General features: G+C 30.4%; 1 protein-coding gene across 1 annotated transcript; it reads right to left on the bottom strand.

The window, feature by feature from the left end:
• Positions 1 to 9,868: 9,868 nt before the first annotated feature.
• On the bottom strand, positions 9,869 to 18,196 carry LOC141712374 (ubiquitin carboxyl-terminal hydrolase 27). The gene is made up of 11 exons (XM_074515295.1): positions 17,798 to 18,196; positions 17,590 to 17,716; positions 15,343 to 15,443; positions 15,020 to 15,253; positions 14,551 to 14,595; positions 14,338 to 14,466; positions 13,967 to 14,104; positions 12,707 to 12,769; positions 11,907 to 12,407; positions 10,797 to 11,116; positions 9,869 to 10,143 (listed from the first exon to the last, which is right to left on the bottom strand). Exons 1-10 carry the CDS (start codon positions 18,077 to 18,079, stop codon positions 10,832 to 10,834), a joined length of 1,905 nt encoding a protein of 634 aa, XP_074371396.1. The 5' UTR covers positions 18,080 to 18,196; the 3' UTR covers positions 9,869 to 10,143; positions 10,797 to 10,831.
• Positions 18,197 to 25,018: the final 6,822 nt, after the last annotated feature.

The raw sequence follows: 25,018 nt of genomic DNA, 5'->3' as shown, positions 1-25,018 counted from the left end.
AAGTATTTTTATTCTTATATAGAGAAAAATTAATAAACGGTGGATTTTAAAAATTATGTAATATTATAATGTAGAGTTTATTCTTAATTATAATTGGTCCAAGTTGGGACTGTAATTTTTTATTACAATATCGACGTTATTAATATAAAGAGTATTATTATATTGATGTTTTTTTATCGTAGTTAACCCGCAGCCGTTACCCTTCGGATGCGCACCGGGTAAGCCCTACGGGCTCACGCAATAGACAAGGTAAACCATATTTTAGCGACAGGTTTCGGCTCAAGAAGCATAAATATCATTAATTCTTCTCTCATGAGATTCGAACATGTGATCAAGAGAATATTATTCACTATTTAATCAACTGAGTCAATTTTGCGGGTTATTATATGGAGGTTATTGTATTATATATATATATATATATATATATATATATATATATATATATATATATATATATAACTTTAAAATATTATCATTAATTTAGGGGTCCATTCTTCCTCTGCTTTTAGATCAGAAAAAATAAATATTATACTTAGTTTATCATCGATATATCATTGATATACTTAGCTTTTTTTTGTTTCAATAAAAAAAGGTTTAGAATCCATAAGCACCGCAACTAAAAACGCAATCAAAATCATAGAATTATTGATTTACATCATGGATGATATATTAAGATCTTAATTTCATAATTTTTTGGAAATATGGTCTATACTATATTATAATAGACGAAATATTAAAAGTTTGGTAGTCGGTCGGTCGGTACTTGCTAAAATTACTTAATTACCCTTAATTATTTATTCTATATCTAATTGGCCAGTTAGTCGATCTTTCAATTCCAATTCTTATTGATATTGGAGTCAACTTTTTATATCAATTTAAATTCTATTTTATATCCAATTTTATATTATTATTAATTAATATTAAAGCCAACTTTCTAATTTTAAATTCTAATTCATATTTAGTTTTATATTATTCTAATTGATATTTTGGACTAAAATAGAAAATAATATACATTAGTCATCCAAGATAATTAAAATATAATTCAACCAACTAAAATAAAATCACATATATTAATTATTCGGTCTAAAACAAAATTATCTTAATGATCTGGACATAAAATATTCAAATTAAACTAAATTTAATTAGTATAATTTGGTCATAATAATGGGTTTCGGGCAAAAATAAAATAAAGTAAACCACTAATACGGGATAAATCAGAATAATGTCATATTAAGCATAATCAGTATCCTATTGATATGAACCAAAAATTAACTTTTAGCTAAACATAATCATAATCATAATTATTATTTTTAAAACACACATAAAATGATCAATAAAATTATATCGTTCAATCAGTCTTATAATCTTTTTCAAATAGCTCTTATAGTTTAGTGATTAAGTAATAACCTCTCTAGAATAATATTTTTGTTAAAGTTCCAACATAATAGAAACACTATATTTTTATTCTCAAAAAATATAAAAGCGTTATAATAATATTTTTTTAAAACTAATATATTTTAAATAGCATCGCACGGGTTTTAAACTAATATATTTTAAATTTAAAATATTATAAATAAAAACATCCAAAACAGGCTAACATCGGGTACCCGCGCTGCTAATTTCTCAAGAAATTGTACGAGATTTAAATATTTATGATTATTGTTGTACTATAGAAGTGGTAAAGTGGATAAGTAGTCTTTATTACACTTATTTACTATCTTCTAATTTTAAAACAAGTTAAAAAATTTATAAAGAAATTAGTTTTGTACCGTCTATATATGCAATGATTTTTATATTCAATCAGATACAAATAAAAAAATATATAAGAAATATTATGCATATAATACTATGTTTATAATACTAATGCAATAAAGTTACATAGAGATAGTATGTGCCCATTAAGAAAATTTTAAAATAAGTAACTTATAACTTAAATTGAATAAGTGACTTACAAGCGGTAAGTAGTTAAATACTTATAAGTTATAAAAGTGTTTGTATCTACAATATATAATTTTTAAATATAATTATCTTAATTCATAAATTTTAAACTAGATTAAAATTTTAAAACATATTTTTTAAAGCTAAAGTTAATAAAAAACGAAAAATCAAGATAGGTTGAGAAAATACGTCCTTACGAACATTCAACGTATCAGCTTATAAATTACAAATTCGACTTATAAATTGGGTCAACAAACACTCTTTAATAAACTGTTACAAGCTTATATAAGCTGACTTATAAGACCGTGCCAAACAAGCCCTATATATAAGAATAATGTCACAATTTATATAAAATGTTGTTGATAACATCAATTTTTTTCTCTTTTGATTTCTATTTTACTCTCTCCATCCCATTTTATTTGTTATGTTTTCTTTTATAAAAGTCAAATTAACTAATTTTTGAACAAAAATTAAACATTACTATTATAATATTTTAAAAAAAAACTAAAAATTATATATTACAATAGATTAAATCTATTTTCCGGTAATGTAATTTTTTTATTTTGTTCAATAATAAATTATTAATCCCTCCGTCCCTTAATTTTTTTCCTGTTTGCCTTTATCACGTTTGCCAACGCACATTTTTGATAGTTAATATCTTTAATTTCGTATTAATATAAAATATAAAAACTTCACCGTATTAAAGTACTCATAAATATGAATTAAATAAGATCACCCATGACTATATCTACTCTTACAGATTAGGCGTAAATTAATAATTTGTCTCATGTTATGAACAGTCCCGACATATGAAACGAGAAAAGTAATAAGGTACGGAGGAAGTAATAAACTTCTGTCAAACTTAAGTCAATTTGACCAGCACAAATTCAAATGTGACAATTAAAATGGAATGGGGAATGAGTATATATGATAAATGAGCGTGTTTTTTTAGTTAATTCTATCTCACTTACTGGTAAAAAATTATTCAAAATATTTCTCCAACCCGTGTTTTCCCAGAAGTCTCTAATAAAATCCGCCCCGACAGTCACCATCGTACTCTAGTGTCATCCACCATCAGTTTGTGTGAAAAGTGTAGCGTAGAGACTAGAGTACAACTTGCTACCCTCTGTAAAACTGTTAGATTTTTGAAAGTTTGATTCATAGTTAATGAGCCCAATTCCCATTTTGAAATATGATATATGGAATTGGAATGTCATTCTCTTCTCTGAAGGTGGGTAAATTATACCCTCCCCTGGTTCCATATCATTCATCATGTTCTCATTCCCAATTCCGATTCTCAACTATCATCTAAACGCCCCTAAGAGTACAAGTTATTTCGGTATAGTATCAACAGCTTAGGTTGGCTGTCCATTGTAAAAGGGGCTTAATCTAAAGCCTACTTGTCCATTGGTGTGATCTAGTAAGTCTACACTCTCACAGACCACACACACATAAAATAACAGATATGGTGGTAATAGAGTGATCGTGGCATGACTTGTACCCTGAATATGATGTTTATAAGCACACCAAGACACCGATAAATAAAATGTCTTCTCTATTGTACAAATGGCATGGGAGATGTTTGTTCTGTGCAGACATATCACTCTTACACACTGTTGTTGAGTGCTGCCTGGTACTTACCGTGAGAATATATAGCCTCTTTTACTGAATGGCGCCAGAAAGTAGAAGATAAATACAATATGTTTTCATTTTTCTGGTTGATGAAAATCGGAAAGGATCTGATTTACCCTCTGGTCGCAAAACTCATTTTGTTTTTCCTCCTAATTATTGAGTTCGAATTATTATAACGGTCTTTCTAAAGTGTGCTCAAAGGTGGTGCATTTTTATTGGTGGGGTTGTTTTAAATGCAAGAGGTCCATCAATATTATGATTAGAGGACCAATAAAAATGCACCAAACTTATGGGAGTTAGTATTTATTGTGTCATTGGGCACACATTAGAAAACTCGTTATTATAATTAAGCGTATTAATATAGGATGTTGTTAAAATTATAACCTTATCTATACTATCTATCTATTACTATTATATAAAAGACTAAACACCAAAAATTTTGGTATTGTACCTGTTTTCTAGTACACGCTGAATTTAATGAATTAACCTTATTTTATTTAAAAGTTTTATTACCCATAGTAATCGAATTATAATAGAAAAAGAAATAAAGATCATTTTCAACTATAACAGGTTACCTTTTTTATTTCTTTCAATTAAAACAACTTCTCTAAATATCATGGACAAGTTTATTAATAAAATAGAATAATAACATTGAAAGTTTTTGTACGGTACCTGTTTTATGGTACACATTAAATTTACTGAATTACCCTTATTTTACTTATAAAATTTATTACCAATAGTAATCGAATTATATTAGAAAAAGAAATAAAGATCGTTTTCAAATATAACACGTTACCTTTTTTATTTCTCTCAATTAAAATAACTTCTCAAAATATCATGGACAAGTTAATTAAAAAATAGAATAATAATATTATAACCACTAATAATTAATAAATTATCTTTTTTAGCTACTTAATTATTTATTTTGTTTAATTATTATTTTACTTAAAGATTGTATTAAGCTCTTGACTTTAGAAATCCATAAATTCTTATTTGCTTTATAGAAACAACTTAGCACCATCATCCTTATTCCTTAACAACAGCAACAATCTCATTTCATCGTTTAAGAAAATGCAAAAAACCTCTGCTCTTAAAATAATACAAAAGTCAAATCCATCTGCACCTCTAAACAGTAGTTATCGCAAATATATTTTATACGGGGCCACAGTATACAATATTTTTTGTATATCATTTTTACTATTAATGTAAAGACAAATATCCTTAAAGTAAGCATTATCTTACAATTCAATTACCTAAAAAAAATTGTTTTTTGAAGTTGAATTATCTATCTATCTATCTATATTATTATAATAAATACGAAACCTTACGGATCTTTCTTCGACTACATAATTACCCTTTTTAAAAAAATTTATTATTTTACACAATTTCCCTTAATTAATATCTAACCAATTACCTTTATAAGTAAAATATGTTGCCTAATCTATTTTTATCAACTAAAACAACTCTTTCTTTACAAATATTTTAGACAATTCTTTTTAATCTATACTTTTTTAAGTAAAACATATTGTCTTTTTTTACTTTTCTCCAAATAAAATAAATCTTTCTTCATATATATTATGAACAATTCTTTTTAATATATGTTGATTATCTATCTATCAATCTATCTATCTTCAATACTATCTATCTAACTATACTATTATTTAAAAACGAAATAATGAAAGTTTGGTTGATAGTCGGTTGGGTCACCGTAATTATAGTAATAATATTTAAAATAAAACACTATCATAAATAGATAAATTCACAACATAATTATAACTTGGTTTAAACTAAATAATATATAAATTCCATGCGGGCCGGGCTAAATAAAATTATACTATTGATCCAATTTTAATTAAAAAAATAAAAATAAACAACATATAGTTGGTTGGATTTGCAGGTTTGGGCTAAAATAAAATAATAAAGACTCAGCTCAAATAAAATAAAAATTTGAAAGGAAATTGGTTTGGTTGATATAATGTTATCAGACTAAAACAAAATAATACATATTATCAATTCATTCTAAAACAAAATAATTCGTTTCGGACTAAAATAAAATTAAACCAAAAACTAAGTATAATTGGCTGAATTTGATGGATATGACAGGCCTGAACCTAAAACAAAGATTTGATTACTCGTGCTAAAACAAAATGATAAATACAACCGATCTGACTACGAAAAATATATTATTGAATCGAGTTAGAAACAAAATCAAGATTTGAAAGGTAATTCGTTGATTGATAAAATGTCATTATGCTAAAACAAAATAAAATATATCATTTATTCAATTTAAAATAAAATAATATTCACCGAGTTAAAGTAAAATTAAAAACAAATTAGATGTAATTAGGCGGATTTTGATTTGGTAGATATAGAAGGCATGTGTCTAAAATAATAATGTAATTATTGATCTACGCTAAAACTAAAATTAAATTTAAACTAAAAATAATTATTATATTATTGATCCGGGTTAAAATAAAATTAAAATTTATCTAATTCGTCGATAGGTATAGTATAGGTTTTGAAGAGTGGGATAACAAAGATCCGACCCTAATAGCCAAAATACTAATAGCCAAAATACTAAAGTTGCGCAATGTTTGGATTTGTATAAACCACGGGTTTTCTTTAAATTCTATAACATACATACTATTTTAATAAAATAAAAATAGAGTTGATTCATTTGTCGTGTATAATAGTGCCAGACTAAAATAATCAATATAGCTCATATGGGCTAAAAAAATATACAATTGATTCATAATAAATCAAAATTAAAATAAGAAAATAATTAGACCTGCTAAAATAAAATAATATGTACTTTTACTATTGATCTGCTATTACACATAAACTAACTTAAATCTGAATATAGTTAGTTGGATTTGGACGATTAAAAGACTAAAGATAATCATATACTATTGATATAAGCTAAAATTTAGAACATAATTATATTTTATAAAAAAATACTTTTAAATATCAATAAAATTATAAATTTCAATCATTACATTATTTTTTTAAACTAAAATATCAATAACTTATACACCCATATGTATATTTTTATTTATTATCAAATTATATTATTAAAATTTTAAATAAATAAATTTTATAGTTTAAAATTTTCACTTTAAATTAAATTCAAAAAATTATATAATATTAAAAATAATATGTGCATCACACGGGTTATAGTCTAGTTTTATTTATAAACGAAATAATGAAAATTTGATTGGTAGTCGGTCTGATCCCCATAATTATGGTAATATTTAAAATTAAACACTCTCATAAATTGATAAATATTCATAACATAATTATAATATGTCTAATGATTTTCGTTAAAATAAAATAATATATATAATTTACCCGGCCGGGCTAAACAAAATTATAATATAGATCCAATTCTAAATAAAAAAATTAAAAAAAATTACATATAGTTAGTTGGATTTGAAGAATCGGGCTAAAATAAAATAATAAATATTATTGATCCGCAAAATATTATATTATTGGACCGGACTATAACAATATAAAATTTTGAAATGAAATTCTTGGGGTATATATGATGTCATCAAACTATCGGCATGGCTAAATAAAATTATACTATTAATCCAATTTTAAATGGATTAGAAAAATCAGGTTAAAATAAAATAATAAATATTATTGATCCCGCTAAAAATATTATATTGTTGGACCGGACTATAACAAAATAAAAATTTGAATGGAAATTCGTGGGGTATATATAATATCGTCAAACTAAAATAAAATAATACATATTATTCATTCGGTCTAAAATAAAATAATAATCACTCGGGCTAAAATAAAATTAAACAAAATAGTAAGTATAATTAGTTGGATTTGGTCAATATAACAGGTCTTAAGCTAACATAATTTTTTTGTTATTGACACATAAAATTTTACAATTAATTCGGGTTTAAACATATTAAACTAACATAAATCTGAATATGGGTAGTTAGATTTGGTCGGTTAACAGACTAATAACAATTCATATACTATTTATGTCAACTAAAATTTACCTTTTAATTAAATATGATAATTTTTCGTAAACACACTTGTAAATATCAATAAAAATATAAATTTTAATCATTACGTTAATTTTTAAAACTGGAGTATCGCTAACTTATACATATATGTGATATTAATAAGTATTACCAAATTATATTATTAAAATTTCAAATAAATAAGTTTCATAACTTAAAAATTTTTACTTCGAATAAAATTCAATAAATATGTAATATTAAAAATAATTCTTGCATTGTACGGGTTTTAGGCTAATCTATACTATTCAATTATTATATTAAAAATGAAATAATGAAAATTTGGTTGATAGTCGGCCGTAATTATAGTAATATTTAAAACAAAAAACTCTCAGAAATAGATAAATATTCACGATAGAATTATAACATGTCTAATGATTTTGATTTAAACAGAATAATATATAATATTCATCCGGACCGGGCTAAACAAAATAATAATATTGATCCAATCATAAATAAAAAATAAAAATAAACCACATATAGTTGGTTGAAAAAAATTATAAAAAAATTGTAAATTACAAGGAAAATAAATATTTTATAATGTATTTTTACACTTGAGGATGGAAGGAAAGGATTGTCTTTAAATAAATTTTTCGAGGAACCATTAAAGAAATTGTTGAAATATATTTTTGTGTCAAAATTCTTAATTTGAATTATGGACTTTCTCTAATCCCGGACATCGATTGTGCATTCCAGTTTTTTTTTTTTATGGTAAACAATGAATTTCACCGACAAAATTCACTAAAAATATTATGATTTTATTTGGCAATTAGAGGTTAGTGTTAGTGGTAACAGTTTAAATTAGTTATTTTAAATAGCTGATTGATTGAGTAAGCTTATCGGTTTGAATTTAGCTGATTTGAAAAACCCATTTGATCAATAACTATTTCAATTAATTTTTTGGAGACATTTGTTGAAAAACCTCCTCTAAGTAACTTTTTCAAAATTAGCAGACATCAAAAAATTAATCCCCAAATACTAAAATTAAAAGTTTCAATTGGTCAAACCTTTAATTTATTTCAAAAAACTAATTTGTTGTCAAAAAGTTAACTTTCAAACACCACATATTGTGCATGGCACGCCTTATACGTTAGTTCTATATTATTATGAGCAAAATATGATTTCGCTTGATCGATTAGTTAACACTTTCCAAAATAGTTATTACAACCTAAATTTTATAATCTTTTTATTTGTTTGAACTTTAATTTGATTCTTCCTTTTAACTATTTTAAATTAATAACATTTGTTAAATAAAAAATAAAACATTCGTTCCTTAAGAATAAGACAAAATAATATATACTATTTATCCTGATTAAAACAAAACAAAATTATACTATTGGTACTATATTCATAAAATTTACAATTTTTGAGGTGACAAAAACTAAAAATAACAATATTTTGATATTAAATATATAATTATATAATTTATTCTGATTAATTTTAACACTAATTTGATGGTTTGGGTGGCCGCCGCACCAGCTTGCCACCCCGTATCTCCGTCCCTAAATGCTACTCATTGTTCATTCACCATAAGAATTAATAAACTTTAATACTTTCTGCAGTTTACTATTTAATTGGTTGAAATTGATTAGTATAATTGGTCTCATGATAAATTAAAATTAAAATCAAATTAAATGTGAGTCGCATACTATTAACCCGAGTTAAAAAATATCGTTTAAATAAAAAATAATTAAATTTCTTAAACACACGTAAAATAAACAATAAAACTAAATATTTTAATTAGTAATATTGTTTTTTTAATTGAAATACCTTTAAATAAAATATTTCAAATATATATGTATATATATAATTATTATCAAATCATATCATATAAAAATTTTGAAAAAAAAATCGCATCTTAAAAATTCAAATTCAACACATATTTTTAAAATTATATAATATTACTATCACACATGTTCAAAGCTAGTATTATATAAATCCAGTGATAAGAATTTGAATAAACTGGATGAGTTTGTATTATATTATTTTGAATAATATAAGATCCAGTCGGTAGCTTTAAGCCGGTCACTTGACTTCCACCAAGTTATCCTCAAAAAACTAGAACTTAGAAGAACGGTTAACATGATAAAGTAGCTTGTATTAGTAGAAAAAAGTCTAAAACTTGATGCCCTTGAATCCCTGACATTCTCGATTACTCATCTTACTTAATAAATATCAAGTCCTCATCAAAACACCAGAACTTAGAGGAACGGTTAACATTATAGCGTGCTTATGATAGTCAGAAAAAGTATAAAACTTGATACCACTCAAACCCCCTATAGTCATTTTAATTTATAACTTCAGTCATTACAAGATTTACTGGTTGCGCTGAAAATACACAAAGTTGGGAAATCACACCCGATAAGTAAGAGTGACAAAAAGTTTTATTATAATCTAAGTTGTTACAAGAGCAACAGGTTGCATTTATTAATGAGAATAAATGTAGAAAATTTAAGAACGGAGGAACAATTTCAAACAGAAAATTAGAATCCTTCTGTTGTTTTGGTCTGGTTCGCTTGCAGCTTCTTTTTTTGTGCTAAACAAACAACAACAAAATTAAGTCTTGCTGCTTACTTTTAAGAGTAATAACTTAATTACATAGTGGTTCCAATTTTACAGAGAGGTTCATGGTAAGAAAACATGCGAAGGCCTTGTTTGTGATCAAATTAGTCAGTGTACTAAACTTTTTGGTATAACATAAATTTCAAATATTGAGTTACGCCTAAGTAAAGATTAAATTAAATTCACTCAAAAATTAAATTAATAGATGATCTATAGTCACACCGCAATGAACCAAAGACAAATATTTTTAATTAATATCCATAACTTAGTTACACAGAAGTTTCAGTTATACAAAGAACTACTACAAAACTGGTAAAAGCAAAGACCTCAAGTGTTATGTCAATGATTGAAACTACTAACTAGGTAGCATCTACACATGAACTACTTTAAAAAAAAAACTTGAGGTACTTTTTCAGTTTATTCTGATGAATTCTTTTAGTTTTTAGCTTTTCATGGACAATAAGTCAATATCACTCTCATGTCATTTATTTCATTTAATTTATTTATTTTTGTAATTGTAATAGTTTTGATTACTTGTTGTTAGTTGCTACTAATGTTTTATTGATCTGACTTGTACATCTAACTACCGAAACACTTCAGTAAAAATAAAGACTTATGTGTGCTTACCGTAATAATATCAAGCTGATCTAAATCAATGGCACTCAAAAATCTGTAGGTGCCTCTGAGATCTTCTCATAGAAAAGCAAGCTAGCATCAGCAGCGACAACATCTTCCTCAGAAACTCTGTATACCTTAGAGTCCGATATACCAAACCACTGAGCTGAAAGGGACTCTGGTAACGGATCTTGATCACCATTTTTTAACTCCGCTCTAACTCTTCTGTAAACTGTGTAGTGTCCACCTCCTGCTCTTCCAAAGTGTTGTACAACGGAAGCTAAGCGATACATATGCTTGTCTGCAGATGCCTTGAGCTGATTTCCAGCCAACTGGAACAGAAAAGCAAATGCCATTATAAAAAGATTAAAAAAACTCCATCAAAAGCAATAACAAATAGATGAGCCATAACAAATTAAGTACATGCATCTATAACTAAATATGTTGCGTGGGACAACCATAAAAAAAATATTAAAAAAAAAATTGTATGTTATTTCTCGAACATAGAATCAGGATAGATATAAATGGTCACGCTACACTTTGTAACCAAACAAAACATACCCGGTATATCTTCATTCATAGGTAGGGATGGTAAAGGGCAAAATATGCAGGCCTTATTGCAACTTAAAAGGAATAGCGAGGTTGTTTCCATAAAGACACCGACTTATATATAAACCAAACATACCTGATATATCTTCACTCATAAGTAGGGATGGTAAAGGGAAAAATGCACAGGCCTTATTGCCACTTACAAGGAATAGAAAGGTTGTTTCCATAAAGACACCGACTTAAATATAAAATAAAATCCACCTACTGGTTACACTTTGTAACGAACATAATTTTGGTACTTCATAATTTTTGGAGGGGCGATAATTACCTACATGTTTAAATACAAGTAAAAAACTAATAAACACGGGAAGGGAAAGGTTCAACTGTTAAAACAATTCTTTCCACCAATAACCTTATAAAGTTATACTTTTGCATTCCTTGCAAAACTATAATAAGAGATCGGTGCAACACAATACACAAAACAGAGTAATTGAACACCTATGTGTAATGTGTGTGTATGACGTGTGTGTGTGTGTGTGTGAGTGATTATCAATATTTCAACAGGAAGCCAACCTTATATTTGGATTGTAAAAGCGCATTATCAGCACTGATGCCGGAGTGACCTCCAATACAGAATAAATTAGGACGTCCTTGATAATCTTTGATGCTTTTATCATCCAGTCGGTCAGTCTTAACTTCTTCAACTGGACGCACCACACCAATCTTCTCATTTGTTTCCATTATAATGTTAGTCTTAGGTGAGTTGCTCTCTGAGCAGCCTTTAGAGTCTGATAAACTTATTTCTTCTTCATTAATCAGGAGACGTGTATTTTTTGGGACATTTGATGGAGCTTGTATTTGTTGTGGAACTGAAGAAATTATCTCTGTTTGTCCAACTGTATAATTTATTCTTCTCGAATCAAATTGCATGTCAAGGTTTTTAAAAAAAGTGAAGGCTGGTTGACAATATGGATTTGATGGCCACAGCGGCAGATCTTCTGTGCAGCTTTTTAATCCACCTCCGCTATTCATGAACCAGGACATGTCCAAAGTCAATGGAAAAGAAATATGTCCCTATAATCATCAGAAGTGCCAGAATTAACAAGACTGCCCAAAGTTTTAATTACTAATAATTAATATGCTTCTTACAATGGATTTTAAAGAAAAGATGGACTAGTAAAATCAATTCAACAATAGGTACGCATTAAAGCAAAACTTTGTGCCTGTGAAAACTTCTGCAAACAGCTGTTTATATAGTTACACATATAATGGCAAGTATTGCGACTTTGTACATATTTACGATCATCCTCCAGCAATCCAATTTTTTATATTGATAGCCAATATGTAACTAATAAAAGAAGAAACCAAAGCACCTGAAATTTGAGAAGGTCGCCAAACATATTCGGTGAAACACGTTGTAGATGCAGGCACAAAATCTGCAGAGAAGATATACTCATATTAACAGATGCGATGAGGGCTAGAAAATATATACTCTGGCTTAAGAAATGAGAATGTATAAAATACAGGATGTGGCATTGGATACCATACAACGGAAACCCTCTACCTTCCTATTCCAATTGTAACCCAGGCAACAGAAACATGTCAGATCCCCAGTTCTGAACAGTTATAATGTAACATAACAATTTATAAAAACCTAAGGAGATCATTGTTCTGAGTTCCTTTCTGGCTAAAGATATTACTTTTCCTCATAATAGCAACAAGATTCTACGTACACTAACTGATGACTTGTGATTCTAAAAATCATTTTTGTTGAGTGCTTGATTAGGTATATTGACTTTGGACAACTGGTCCTACCCAGTGTTACAGAAATCGGTAATCTGAACTAATCGGTTGAGCTACCGATTTAGGATTAATCGGTAATACGGGGATTAATCGGAAAGATTAACTGGATCACTAATCGGTGTTATTTAATAATAAATTTTAAATAAATATTATAAATTTCAATTATTCAATTAATTTTAAAAATAAAAAGGACCATTTTATCAAAATCATGCACATTTAATTTAAGTAAATATATTTACTGTACCTTTTGTACTGACTACTGATAGGTAGATAAATTACCATAGGTAAATGTTCCCACTTCCCTTAAAGAGAAGTACTACATTATAATTTATTTATGTGCATGTACTGGTGACTGGTGAGTGGGGTTTCGAAAAGCGTGTACCCACTTCTTCCCTCTCCTTCTCTAACAAAACGTAAGTATTTACAGTTTGTATGTATATGTATAGTCTTCTCTTCCGTCGGATAAACATCCCTGAAAATTATAGTTTGTAGTGTTTCAAGTTTATCTTATCCGATTTCTTCCGTCTTTGACCGATTTTCAACGAGTTTGACCCGCTTTACCGGAAAAACATTTTTTCCGGCGATTTCATGATTCTAGATCGGCGACTCTCCGATTGCCGATTAACCGGCCGATTAATAGGAAAATCGCCGATTTTTACAACCATGGTCCTACCTAATAGACCCCTTTACTAATAATGAACTCAAGACCCACCCACCACCACCCCCCCCCCCCAAAAAAAGAAAAACTAGACGGACGTTCTGTATTAGATTGAGCTGCTATGCCTTTGAATACTCATTTCAGAAAGGAGCTACTGTGGTGTTAGCAATACCTCAGGGCTACGTGCCATGTTTAGTTGCTTGAAAGTTCGTGAATAACTCTTTGACCATGGCAAGGCTCCAAGCATGGGGAGATTTCTGCAATCACAAGAATCTTGGTTGGTACAGTTTCCGACCTTTACAGCGTCTGCCTGACAAGAAGGGCACGTAAAACAAGTAACATATAGAGCTCCAAATGATAGAAATAACTAGAAATTCTAGACACTTATTTGATGGGTTATATTTATTTCTCAAAGTCATTAGTTTGATGAGTAGAGGACAAGAAAACTCAACACTGAGAAGAAAGTCTTGGCCGCAGCCTAGGGTTTGGCAAGAAGCCTGAATGTATGTAATTCAATGAATTATAAAGTTTGTTATTAAATACCTTGTATTTATTATTTATGGATAAATATTTTACAGCAGCAATATGCCAACAGTGGCTGCAGAAGTAATCATCAAGTTTTTCCGCAGCAAAAAAATGCTTTAGGCACCCTTCCACAGAAGATCCAGCCATCTAAAATTTCATAGGATACAGAAAAAAGAACATGCCGCGATAAATATAAAAAGGAAGATCTACAGAAAATTCATGTAAACATACCACTGGGAGGTGCAGACTGTGAAAATGATGGAAATCAAGGGAAATCTGCAAAATACTAAATTAATCAACTTTCAACGTATTAATATGTAGAATTGTTCTACAGTCGCAAATATAAATTTCCAGAACTACGAAAAGGACATGAAGTAGTAAAGCAATTTATCACACTCCCCTTCATCCAAAATAGTTGGTTACAAGACTCGCAAGTATCATGTGGATGATAAGATGCAGCTGATTCACATATATTCAATATGTGGATTACGTAACATCTGCATTAGTTTATTTTTAGAGTGAACTTGATACAATTACCCTAGCATAACCCCATTTCAGTTACAAAAGAATTTGTAGCATTGAGCAAACTAAACAAATAAGATGTAAAAGAAAAACCATTATACATGTGACGTAGTGTATAAGTAATCAGCAATACAATAACCATCTACTACTACAGATATTCTTACGAGTATCATTCAACCTGATTTGAACAGCTATGGCAAGTTAGTATGCTGCTAAGAATCCCATCAAAAGGCCCAAGGCTGTATTCTTTCCATCTTTGAAGCTCAATTTGGGTGGCCCTCCTCTCAAGACCAAGGACCCTATTATTAACCAAGCAAACTGCATCTGCTAGTGATCCATAATTAAAGACATACAGATCTGCAAGTTCTTCCCGTAAGGAAGACAATATGTGAAGAAATGCTTCTTCAGCATCCTATATAAAAAAAACTGAACTTAAAAAAAAATCCGTAGTCTATCAAACACAATACATATATGGAATTAATGATTATGAGAGAACTTCACCTGCTGCTTTGTCAGATTGAAATTATGATTATAGTAGTTGATTGCCATCATCACTTTCCGAGGACTCAGAACCTCTGTCTCATATTGTGGAGTACACAAGTCTGCGACAAAGAGGATACATAAGGAAAAGGTTATATTATTGAACATCATGTCCAAACAAGAGCCAGTTGAAAATAAAATTTACATTTGAATTCAATTCAGATTAAAGACAATCTTTCATTGGTGTTAACATAAAACACATGGACCTGTAAAGATGCAGCTCAACACATTAACAATAAAGGTATATTACAACTTCGATGACTGTAAGTTAGACAGCGTAACTGGTCTATGTATATAAGCTTTTTCCCTAATAATTTTTTATGAATCAAATTCTCAAATTATATTTAAATTTTATCAATTTATATACTAGTTGATACCCGGACACCTAGTTATCAAAAAAAATATATGCGGTTAATTGACCTCCAATTTTTATACTAGTTGATTTATTAGTTTATATATCAATTTTATCAATTTGCTCAAATAATCACGAACTCTCTTAATTTTTCCCCACAAATTGACCTCCAATTTTTATACTAGTTGATATAATAGTTTATATATCAATTTTCTCATATAATCAAAAACTCTCTTAATTATTCCTCTTAAATTAACCTCCAATTCAAAAATCGGATCTTATAAATTTTATTTATTCTGATTATATTATGTATTTCAATATATTTGACAAATATATGATAATAATATGTAAAACCAAAATAAAAGAAAAATTATATATAAAATAAGTCCACCAATTAAGTCCGATCTGAAATATACACATAAAACTTTAATTTTACTTGAAAAAGGATATACATTCAAAATTTATTATAAATAAGAACATAGAATATTGTGTAAGAAAATTGTTTTTAATTTCCCGGAACTTCTTGAGCACTAGACCAAGCAAATTGATAGGTCCTAATCCCAATCAACATCAAAGACCTGACTTTATTAAAGTCCACTAACCAGGATTCAGATATTTCAGATGCATTACCAAACTGTCAAGAACAATCAAGAATCCTATTATTATTGTAAAGCAAGTAGCAGTTTGTCAACATTCTTAAGCCATAGCTGATTTGTGCATTGTTTGTTTTAGGTAAGGTTGAAAACTAGGTTTGGGTGGCCATATCTAACATGACCCAAAATCAGTCTTGGTTATACAAGAAACAATGCCCGCAAACAAGTAGGGCAGAACAAAAATCCGATCAACCCGAAAAACCGACCCAACCCACCCCTCTTTTGGGCCGACCAACCCAAACTGTTTGAAACCGGAGTATTAATATGGGTTCATTTTTTTATAACCCGAATATGTTGGGTTGGGTCAAGATTTAACAAATTTAAACCCTTACCTAACCTAACCTAACCCAACCCAACCCGTTATATAATTGAGTTACATTCTCATTATATGTTTAGTCCATTACATATTTAGTTCAATGCGAGTCCATTACATGTTAGGTCATCTGAACACATATTTTAACCTAGTCCATCCTAATATGATAGTATAAGTTTAATTGTTTGACTGACGAACTATAGCTTATAAACTAGTAAAAAACTAACTTGTTTTAATCTTCATTTATACATACATAAAAAAATTTGTTAAACATAATTGCACTTGTATACTTTATTTATTCAAATGTCTTGTCATGTGAAGATAGATTTAAAATTTCTCTTATTTTAAATTTAAAATTAATGACTTGTGCGAAGTTGACATTATGAACTACGGTAATATTTGACATTTGCAAAATTAGTAGTCAAACTTTGAAGTATGATTTTCAATTTGATATCAAAAGTTTATTCACTTGAGTGCTGACATCAATGATAAGGTATAACTCAACCCAACCCAACCCAACCCAACCCAATATATGAATAACTCAACCCAACCCAACCCAACCCAACCCAATATATGATTAATAGGGTGGGGTTAAAAAAAATCAGGTTAATGGGTTAAAAATTTTATAAACCGAAATAATTGGGTTGGGTCATTTTTTTCTCCGAACCCGACCAACCCGACCCGTGTTCACGTTCACCCCTGCAAACAAGGGCTCAAAAATTAAATATGACCCAAAATGACTCCTTTTGGTAAAGCTTTATTCCATTAAGTTAAATTATTCATTCTTAACATATTTTAGGATAAAAAGGCTCATTAAAATGAACAAGCACCAAATCCAGATATTGCTCTCGTACCCGAGATTACAATCAAACAAACAATTCATACAATACCTTCCAACAGGGAATCCAACGCAACAGCAAGCGGCATACCCTCTTCCAGTTCCTCAACTGAACAACCTTCATGCTCCTCCACTCTCTTTCGAACAAATCTCCGAAAACTAGAACAGCTTGCCAGAGCCTATCCACAATCAAACAACATAATGCATTAAAACATGAATACAACCTCGTCAAGAAAACTTAAATGCACCCATTGCAATACCTGTAAAATAACATTGAGAAAACAATTATTTCCAAGATTGTGCAATCCAGGTAGTACCAAAGACTTGTCTTGACTAATAGTATAATCAGATGAGTAAGGCACAATCTTAAAGCTTCTTGCTTTACCATCTTTCAAAATCAAGATTAGCCCAGCAGCGCCTAGTAAACTAACTAAAGATAATTTAATCCCAGAAGCAGATAAACTAAACCTATGCAAATTATGCAACCCATGTCTCAGATTATTAATCATTAACCTGCTATCAATTTGCCCTTTGATTTTCATATATCTTCCCGGAGAAGTACTCTACTTTTTTTGCTTTTTTGTAAACCCTGTACTTTGCACAGGTTCAGGAAGAGCAACACACACAGGTGTGCATAACCTTTTTTTAAAAATTGGGGTTTAGGCAAGGGCCGGTTTGTCTTTGACTTTGAGTCTTTGAAGCTCAGGTTATTTTTACTTTTAGATGTATTATTTTAAATTTTTTTATAAGAGAATATGTATATTTTATTTAACTTAGAATATGTTAGGTCCCAAACTAATGAATAACAAGTTGAATATTATACTCCCAAATAATTTAATTATTTAAACAAGTTATTTGTTTTAGTACCGAATCAAATTATATACATATAAATTTCAGAAATATATTATTTTATTAATATAAATCTTATTTTTGTTGTATTCTAATCATTTACAATTTGCTACAATAATTCAATAATATAACAATACAAATACAAATTTAAGAAAATGATGGCCTTTAATATAATTCTGGTATTTGCGAACAATAGACCTAAATGTCACTAAATGAGAGAATAATGCCCAAATTGTCATATTTGAGCGAAAATGCCCAAAATATCACTTGACCACGCTACATAATGTACCATTTTTTTTAACTCAAAACGGAGGATCGTCTTCCGTTTTGCCTTTATATTTTTTTAAAAAAATACAAACAACACAAACACATAACATAGCGGGATATACAAACAACACAAATACAGAGCACATCCTATCGAGAAGACGGAGACGACAGCAAAAACCACGACCACAAAACACTACAACAATCATTCCTCCCTACAACAATTATGAATATTGAGGTAATTATCTGTATTTTTATAATTTTTGAGTTTTTTTGTTTTTATGATTTGATTGCATACGAAGTGTTTGATTAAATTACCTATTGGATTACCTGTTCTACAGTTTTAGATTGCCGAATTATACTTTTAATTGCTACTTATATGTTGGATATTTTGCTTTCAGTACTCTGTAGTGTTAGAATTATATTAGAATTATATTGGATTTTGATAGTAGATTGTTGTGTATACAAGAACATAGTTTGAAGGTCCCGATCGTAAGTGCAAAACTGCCTGATTGCAAGCTTGTAGCTATTAAAAATATTGTATAGTGAAAGATGTAAGTCAGAATTTGTATGCAATTTTATGTTAAGCAAAATTAGCTGTAGCTTGAATACATACCAGCCTCCATGGCATTCTTTGCAGCAAGCCTAAAATCATTTATAATTTGAGGAATTTTCTCAGTACACAGTCGTCGAGATGTGAATAATGTACACCGACATTACTAGGGCCTGTACTAGAGATTTAGCTAATAACCTGGAACAAAAATTCAAATTAATAGAAGTCATCATGAGCAGGGAGATGGAACTTCATCTGTTTGATACCAAAGGAACAAGCTCACCAAAATACGGATACTTTTAGTCTCAATTTCTAGGCAAGGCACAATTCAAATGGACATTTCCATTTGATACCTTGTATATCTATTTATCTCCTTAATAGACCTGATCGTGCCAAATTATAGCTTTAGGGATTTGAACTGAAATTTGAAACTGTTTATTTTATTTTCATAAAATACTAAAATAAGATATGTTCATGCCAGTTTGGACGAGTGTTAAAATCAAATAGTTGTGTCATATCTTTTTCAATTAATTCAGTTCTCCTACCACCCCTTGTGTCAATATGATTGTGACACAATAAGATCTTAAATTAATTTATTACTTCATTAGTATAGTTGTTTTGATCCTTTTGAGGACTTCATCATACTTGTTTAAATTTGCATCTTTTTTTGTGTATTGTACTTTATAACTATCGCTTAATATTAAAAAAGCACTCGATAAACCTGTGTGCTCCTCAGGGTATTGTTAATATTTTATTATGACTTTCATTACACTTCGTTTTGCATCTTTTTCGTCCAACCTATTGCCATCCATCAACTTTCTTTACACCAACTCCAGTCCAAGAATCTGAAGGACATTAATGTCAGTTACTAATAGAACAATTAATGAAATAGGAGTAAAGAAAGTTAGCTACGCCCTTGGCTCTTTTTGTTCCCCCCAACTGTATGATTTAGAATTGATAGAAATCAGTTGCAATTAAAAAAAGTTTACTACGTCCTTTAAAGGTAAAACATAGTTTACAATATCTGACATGTTTGATGCAATGTGGAAATGAATGAAAGTAAAGAATACTGACTGATGCATTTAATGTACTGTAACTTCCGTTCAAAAAGATGAAAAACTTATGTTCAAATAGATGCAAATTGCAATGTACTTTTGCCTTAACTAGGTAGTAGTTTTACAATTTCAATTATGATAATGTTAACGTGGATATGTTAAGTGACAGGTTTTGATCGTACTTGTTTATTGTTTATTTTTTAACTTGTTCTTCTATATGTTTGCAGGACGTGGATCCAGGCCCTGTTAACCCTAGCCTTCCTCATCTTCAGCATACACATAGATCTTTAGATATATGGAGGTTATGTGGTGGTGATATGTTGAAGTGTCGTCGAAAAAACCCTAATAATGAAGATGATCTTCCACCGCTAGATCTTTGTGTGGTCCCTTTACTTCAGTTTACTGGTTTCTATGATATTGCTCGAGTGACATCTTTACAGCTGGATTGGAGTCTCATATCAGCTCTTGTTGAGAGATGGCGGCCAGAGACTCATACATTTCACTTGTCTATGGGAGAGGTCACTATTACTCTACCGGATGTAGGTGTTCTTTTAGGGCAACCTGTTGATGGTGATGCTGTTATTTCTGATGTCACCCTTGGCCCTGATAAGAGTTGGCGTTCTTATGTTGCTGAGCTTTTTGGTAGAGATCCTGATCCGAAGAGAGACATGAATGGATCCAGAGTTCGGTTGTCCTTTATTGCTTCATGTGCTCCATCACGTTTACCGCAGGATGCATCAACAGATGATATTCGCTTCCAGGTCTTGTGTTATCTTGTTCATCTGTTTGGTGGTGTACTCTTCACTGATCATTCGGGAGGTCTCTTCCATCCCATGTTTCTATATTTTATTATTGATCTAGACAAATGCGGAGATTCTGCTAGGGGTGCTGCAGTTCTTGCATATTTGTATAGGGAGTTATGCAAGACAAGAAAAAAAGGACGTTTATGAGGTAGTTGGTTGTCTGTTATTGTTGCAGTTATGGGAGTGGGAGAGATTTCCTACTCTTGCTCCCATTCGCACCTCTTCTACCTTGTTTGGTGCTCGTTTCTGGGAGGGTCAGGTTGCAGCTCCACGTGGACTGAGGTACTTAACATTTATTAATTTGTTTGTGTTTTAGAATCGTTTAAAAGAACTTCATATGTTACGGAACGTTTAGGGTTAGAGTTATACTTTATTTTCATTTTTGATTAGAATTTAACATTTTTTAATATTTTACGGTTCATTAATCCCCAAATAGGGTTTTAGAAGCGTTTAAATGAACTTGATATGATACTGAACGGGTTAGGGTTTATGGTTCGTAGTTTAGGGCCTTTAGGCCCTAAACCATGGAGCATAAACCCTAATTGTTGCTAGATTTTAGGGTCGTTAGGCCCTAAACCCTAGGAACTAGAATTTATTTTGATGTTAGATTAGAATTTAACACTTTTTAATGTTTTAGGGTTCATTAATCCCCAAATTGGATTTTCGAAGCGTTTAAATGAACTTGATATGATATGGAACGAGTTAGCGTTTAAATGAACTTGATATAATATTTAACGGGTTAGGGTCCCTAGGAACCAGAATTTAATTTCATGTTAGATTACAATTTAATACTTTTTAATGTTTTAGGGTTCATTAATCCCCAAATTGGGTTTTAGAAACGTTTAAATGAACTTGATATGATACGGACTTTTAATTTAAATATGAAACTGACTGTTTATAGTAATGTCGTTATAGGTGGCTTCATGGTCATTCCTACAGTAGTACGGGTGGTCGTACCCTTTCAGCTATTCGGACGTTATTGGATGGGCTTAGACCATCTCATGGCAGCCTTACTCTCCTGATGTCATTTCTGAGCTTCCTGCATATTGTTTCACTGGTGAGCGTATTTGGCGCTACTGCGGGCCTTTGATATGTATTTTCTTAGTCGAGCTTCACTGCCCTGATAGAGTTGCTAGACAGTTTGGGCTTGTGCAGACTATACCAGTTGATGTTGTTTACTCGGAGGCAGAGCATAGTACAAACTTGAGGGGCAATGACAAAATCAGATGGATTCAGAAACATGCATCTAGCATATCTATATGGGCGCATCGTTTAGATCATTTGTTTGTTGGAGATGCGATTGTTGCCGAGAGTTCAGTGCCTGAGTACCATCCTTGGTAATTGGAGAGGACTATTAGATTCATTTCTCGTGTTGGTGCATTTAATCATCGCATTGTAATTTTTTTCTTGTTCATTTAATTTATTGAATATGTTGTTTTGCTTTCGTAGTTTCATTACAGATGCTTTATTAGTTTCTTTATTTCATACAAGAATCTTGTAACATGTGTGTCTTTTCTTTGTTTATTTTTTCAGGATCTTATGTTCAAGCAGATATCTGAGCGGACACAGGATGTTCTTCCTGATGTTTCACGTTATTCTGACCAGTGTTGTGATTTTGTCAGAGCGTACATATTACATGGTTTTGATGAGATATTTGTGTGGGTTCGTAGAGCTAGGCAGTTGGAGGAGAGGCAGCAACCGGCCCGTCGAGGTAGACGCAGCGGTGGACGAGCTGCTGCTGGTAGGCGAGCTAGGGTTTTGGTTGGCGATGATCCTGTTGCTGCAGAGCTTGAAGATGATAGTATTCTATTACATACTGATTCTCATGATGTGCCCGAGTCATCTACTCATGCTCGTACTGATCTTATGGCTACGGATCTTGGCGATGATCGGGATTCTCCTGTACGTGATTCTGTTTCTCATACTATTTTTGTTCATGTGTCGGGATCATCTAGTCGCGTCCAGCATGATCCTCAGATTTTGGATAGGTATGGATATGTTCCCCCTTTTGATATTGGTTTGACTCCTACTCCCGAGCAGCCTCGTACCGAGGACCCTTCCACAGAGCAGCCTCGTACCGAGGATCCTTCCACTAAGCAGCCTCCTCCTCTACATCGTTCTCACCGGCCTACTGAGCATGTAGCTATGGATTTCTCTATTTCATCATTCAGTCTCCATGTTACACCTACACCTTCTACTGATCCTGATGCCGGTACGGATGTTACATCTTCACAGAGTACCTAGGACAAGAGTTCCCGGGACCAGAGTTCCCAGGACCGTCCTGGGAAGTATGGACAATTCTACACTTCTCAAGGTAAACGGTGTTCAAAGAGAACGGTAATCCTCCAAAGTGTGGAACAGATGGGCAGATATGCGCGAAAAAATGAGAGTAAGCTTAGCTTTATGTTCTTAAGTGTGTGTATTTAATTGTGTATATTTATGCATCTTAATTGTAACTTTAACTGTTTAAGTGTGTGACTTATCAAATGTATTTCCTAATTTATACTGTATATTTAAAAAATATATTTTTTTATGCAGATGATGGACTGAATTGTGGATTATAGACACTATGTGGATATTGAAAAATGCAGATGATGGAGTTGTTTGTGCTTATTTTCACTATTTATAGGACTTTACTTTTGAAATCTTGTAAAAACAAAGACTTGGAGATACTGTGTTGCTTATTTGGCTCAAACTTTATATTGATTTTAGTTCATTTTGTATTTCGTTTGTATTAAATTTTATTGGTTGTGTTATTGGTATAGTTGTATTAAGAAATTTATTTTTAGTTTTCATATTTGTTGGTTAAGAAATTTATTATTTAGAAAACAGGGAATTTGAGATATGTTTAAAAAGCACAGTATAATTCAATAGAAGCAAAACGGGACATTAAATTACATTTTGATGTATATAACACAAAATGATAGTTCGTCTTCCATTTTACCTCTTTTAAAAAACAAATAAAATAAAACGACATTGTATTCCCCGTTTTGATTGTTTGAACACTTAGCGGGTCTTTGTGCCCCGTTTTTACACTATTTAGAAATTTCAAAAAACAAATAATGTAAAACGACATTTCGTATTACGTTTTGAATGTTTAATAAAAAATAAACCTTAATGGGTCATCGTGTCCCGTTTTATTTGTTTTTAAAAACTAACCCTGAAACGTTCCTTAATGTCACGTTTTGGTTTCATAATTAAAAAAATAAAAATAAATGGCAGAACGGGGGATGAAGTTCTGTTTTGTATTCTTATTTGTAACCACACCTAACAGACGTACACAACTGTCTCACTCTTTGCAAACACAAATGTTGTGTCTCTCACTTTGCAAACACAACTGTTTCCTGCTTCTCACTTTGCAAACCTAAAATTAAAATATCAAGATTAAATATTTTATATAAATATTTATTAAAATTCTTACAGATTTATTAATGGCTTCGGGTTCGGATCTGGAGCACAATCGGTTACGGTGATTGCGTGGATTTATACTGATGGTAATATATAACAAATTCAATTAGAGGGTTACGTATATGATAAACCGATTTCTAAGCAAGTAAGACTCGATTCTATTATGAATTTTAATAATTTGCGTGATGTATTATTTTTGAAATTGAAAATTGATAGGAGTTTGTATGATTTTAAGTTGTGTTATCGATGGAAAAATTTCAATGATATGAAATTTGGTATTATTCCGATTGATGATGATGATTATGTTGAGATGATGTTTGGAATTATTGTTTCGAATGGACCTCCTTTATTTGTTGAAATTTATTTACAAAAAAAATCAACTTGTGCATTGACTGAAACAAGTTCGAGAGTTGTTGAAACTAGTTCGAAAGTTTCCGAGAGGAGTGGAAGTAGCAGTTTTGATTGTCAAACTACTAGTAGTATGTATATTGGTGGTGATACGGTTAGTAGTAGAGGATTGGATGTGTATGATGTTGTTGAGACTGCTTT

The sequence above is a fragment of the Apium graveolens genome, chromosome 3, assembly GCF_009905375.1.
Source record: "Apium graveolens cultivar Ventura chromosome 3, ASM990537v1, whole genome shotgun sequence".
NCBI lineage: Eukaryota > Viridiplantae > Streptophyta > Magnoliopsida > Apiales > Apiaceae > Apium > Apium graveolens.
This window is presented reverse-complemented; position numbering and strand designations above follow the sequence as displayed.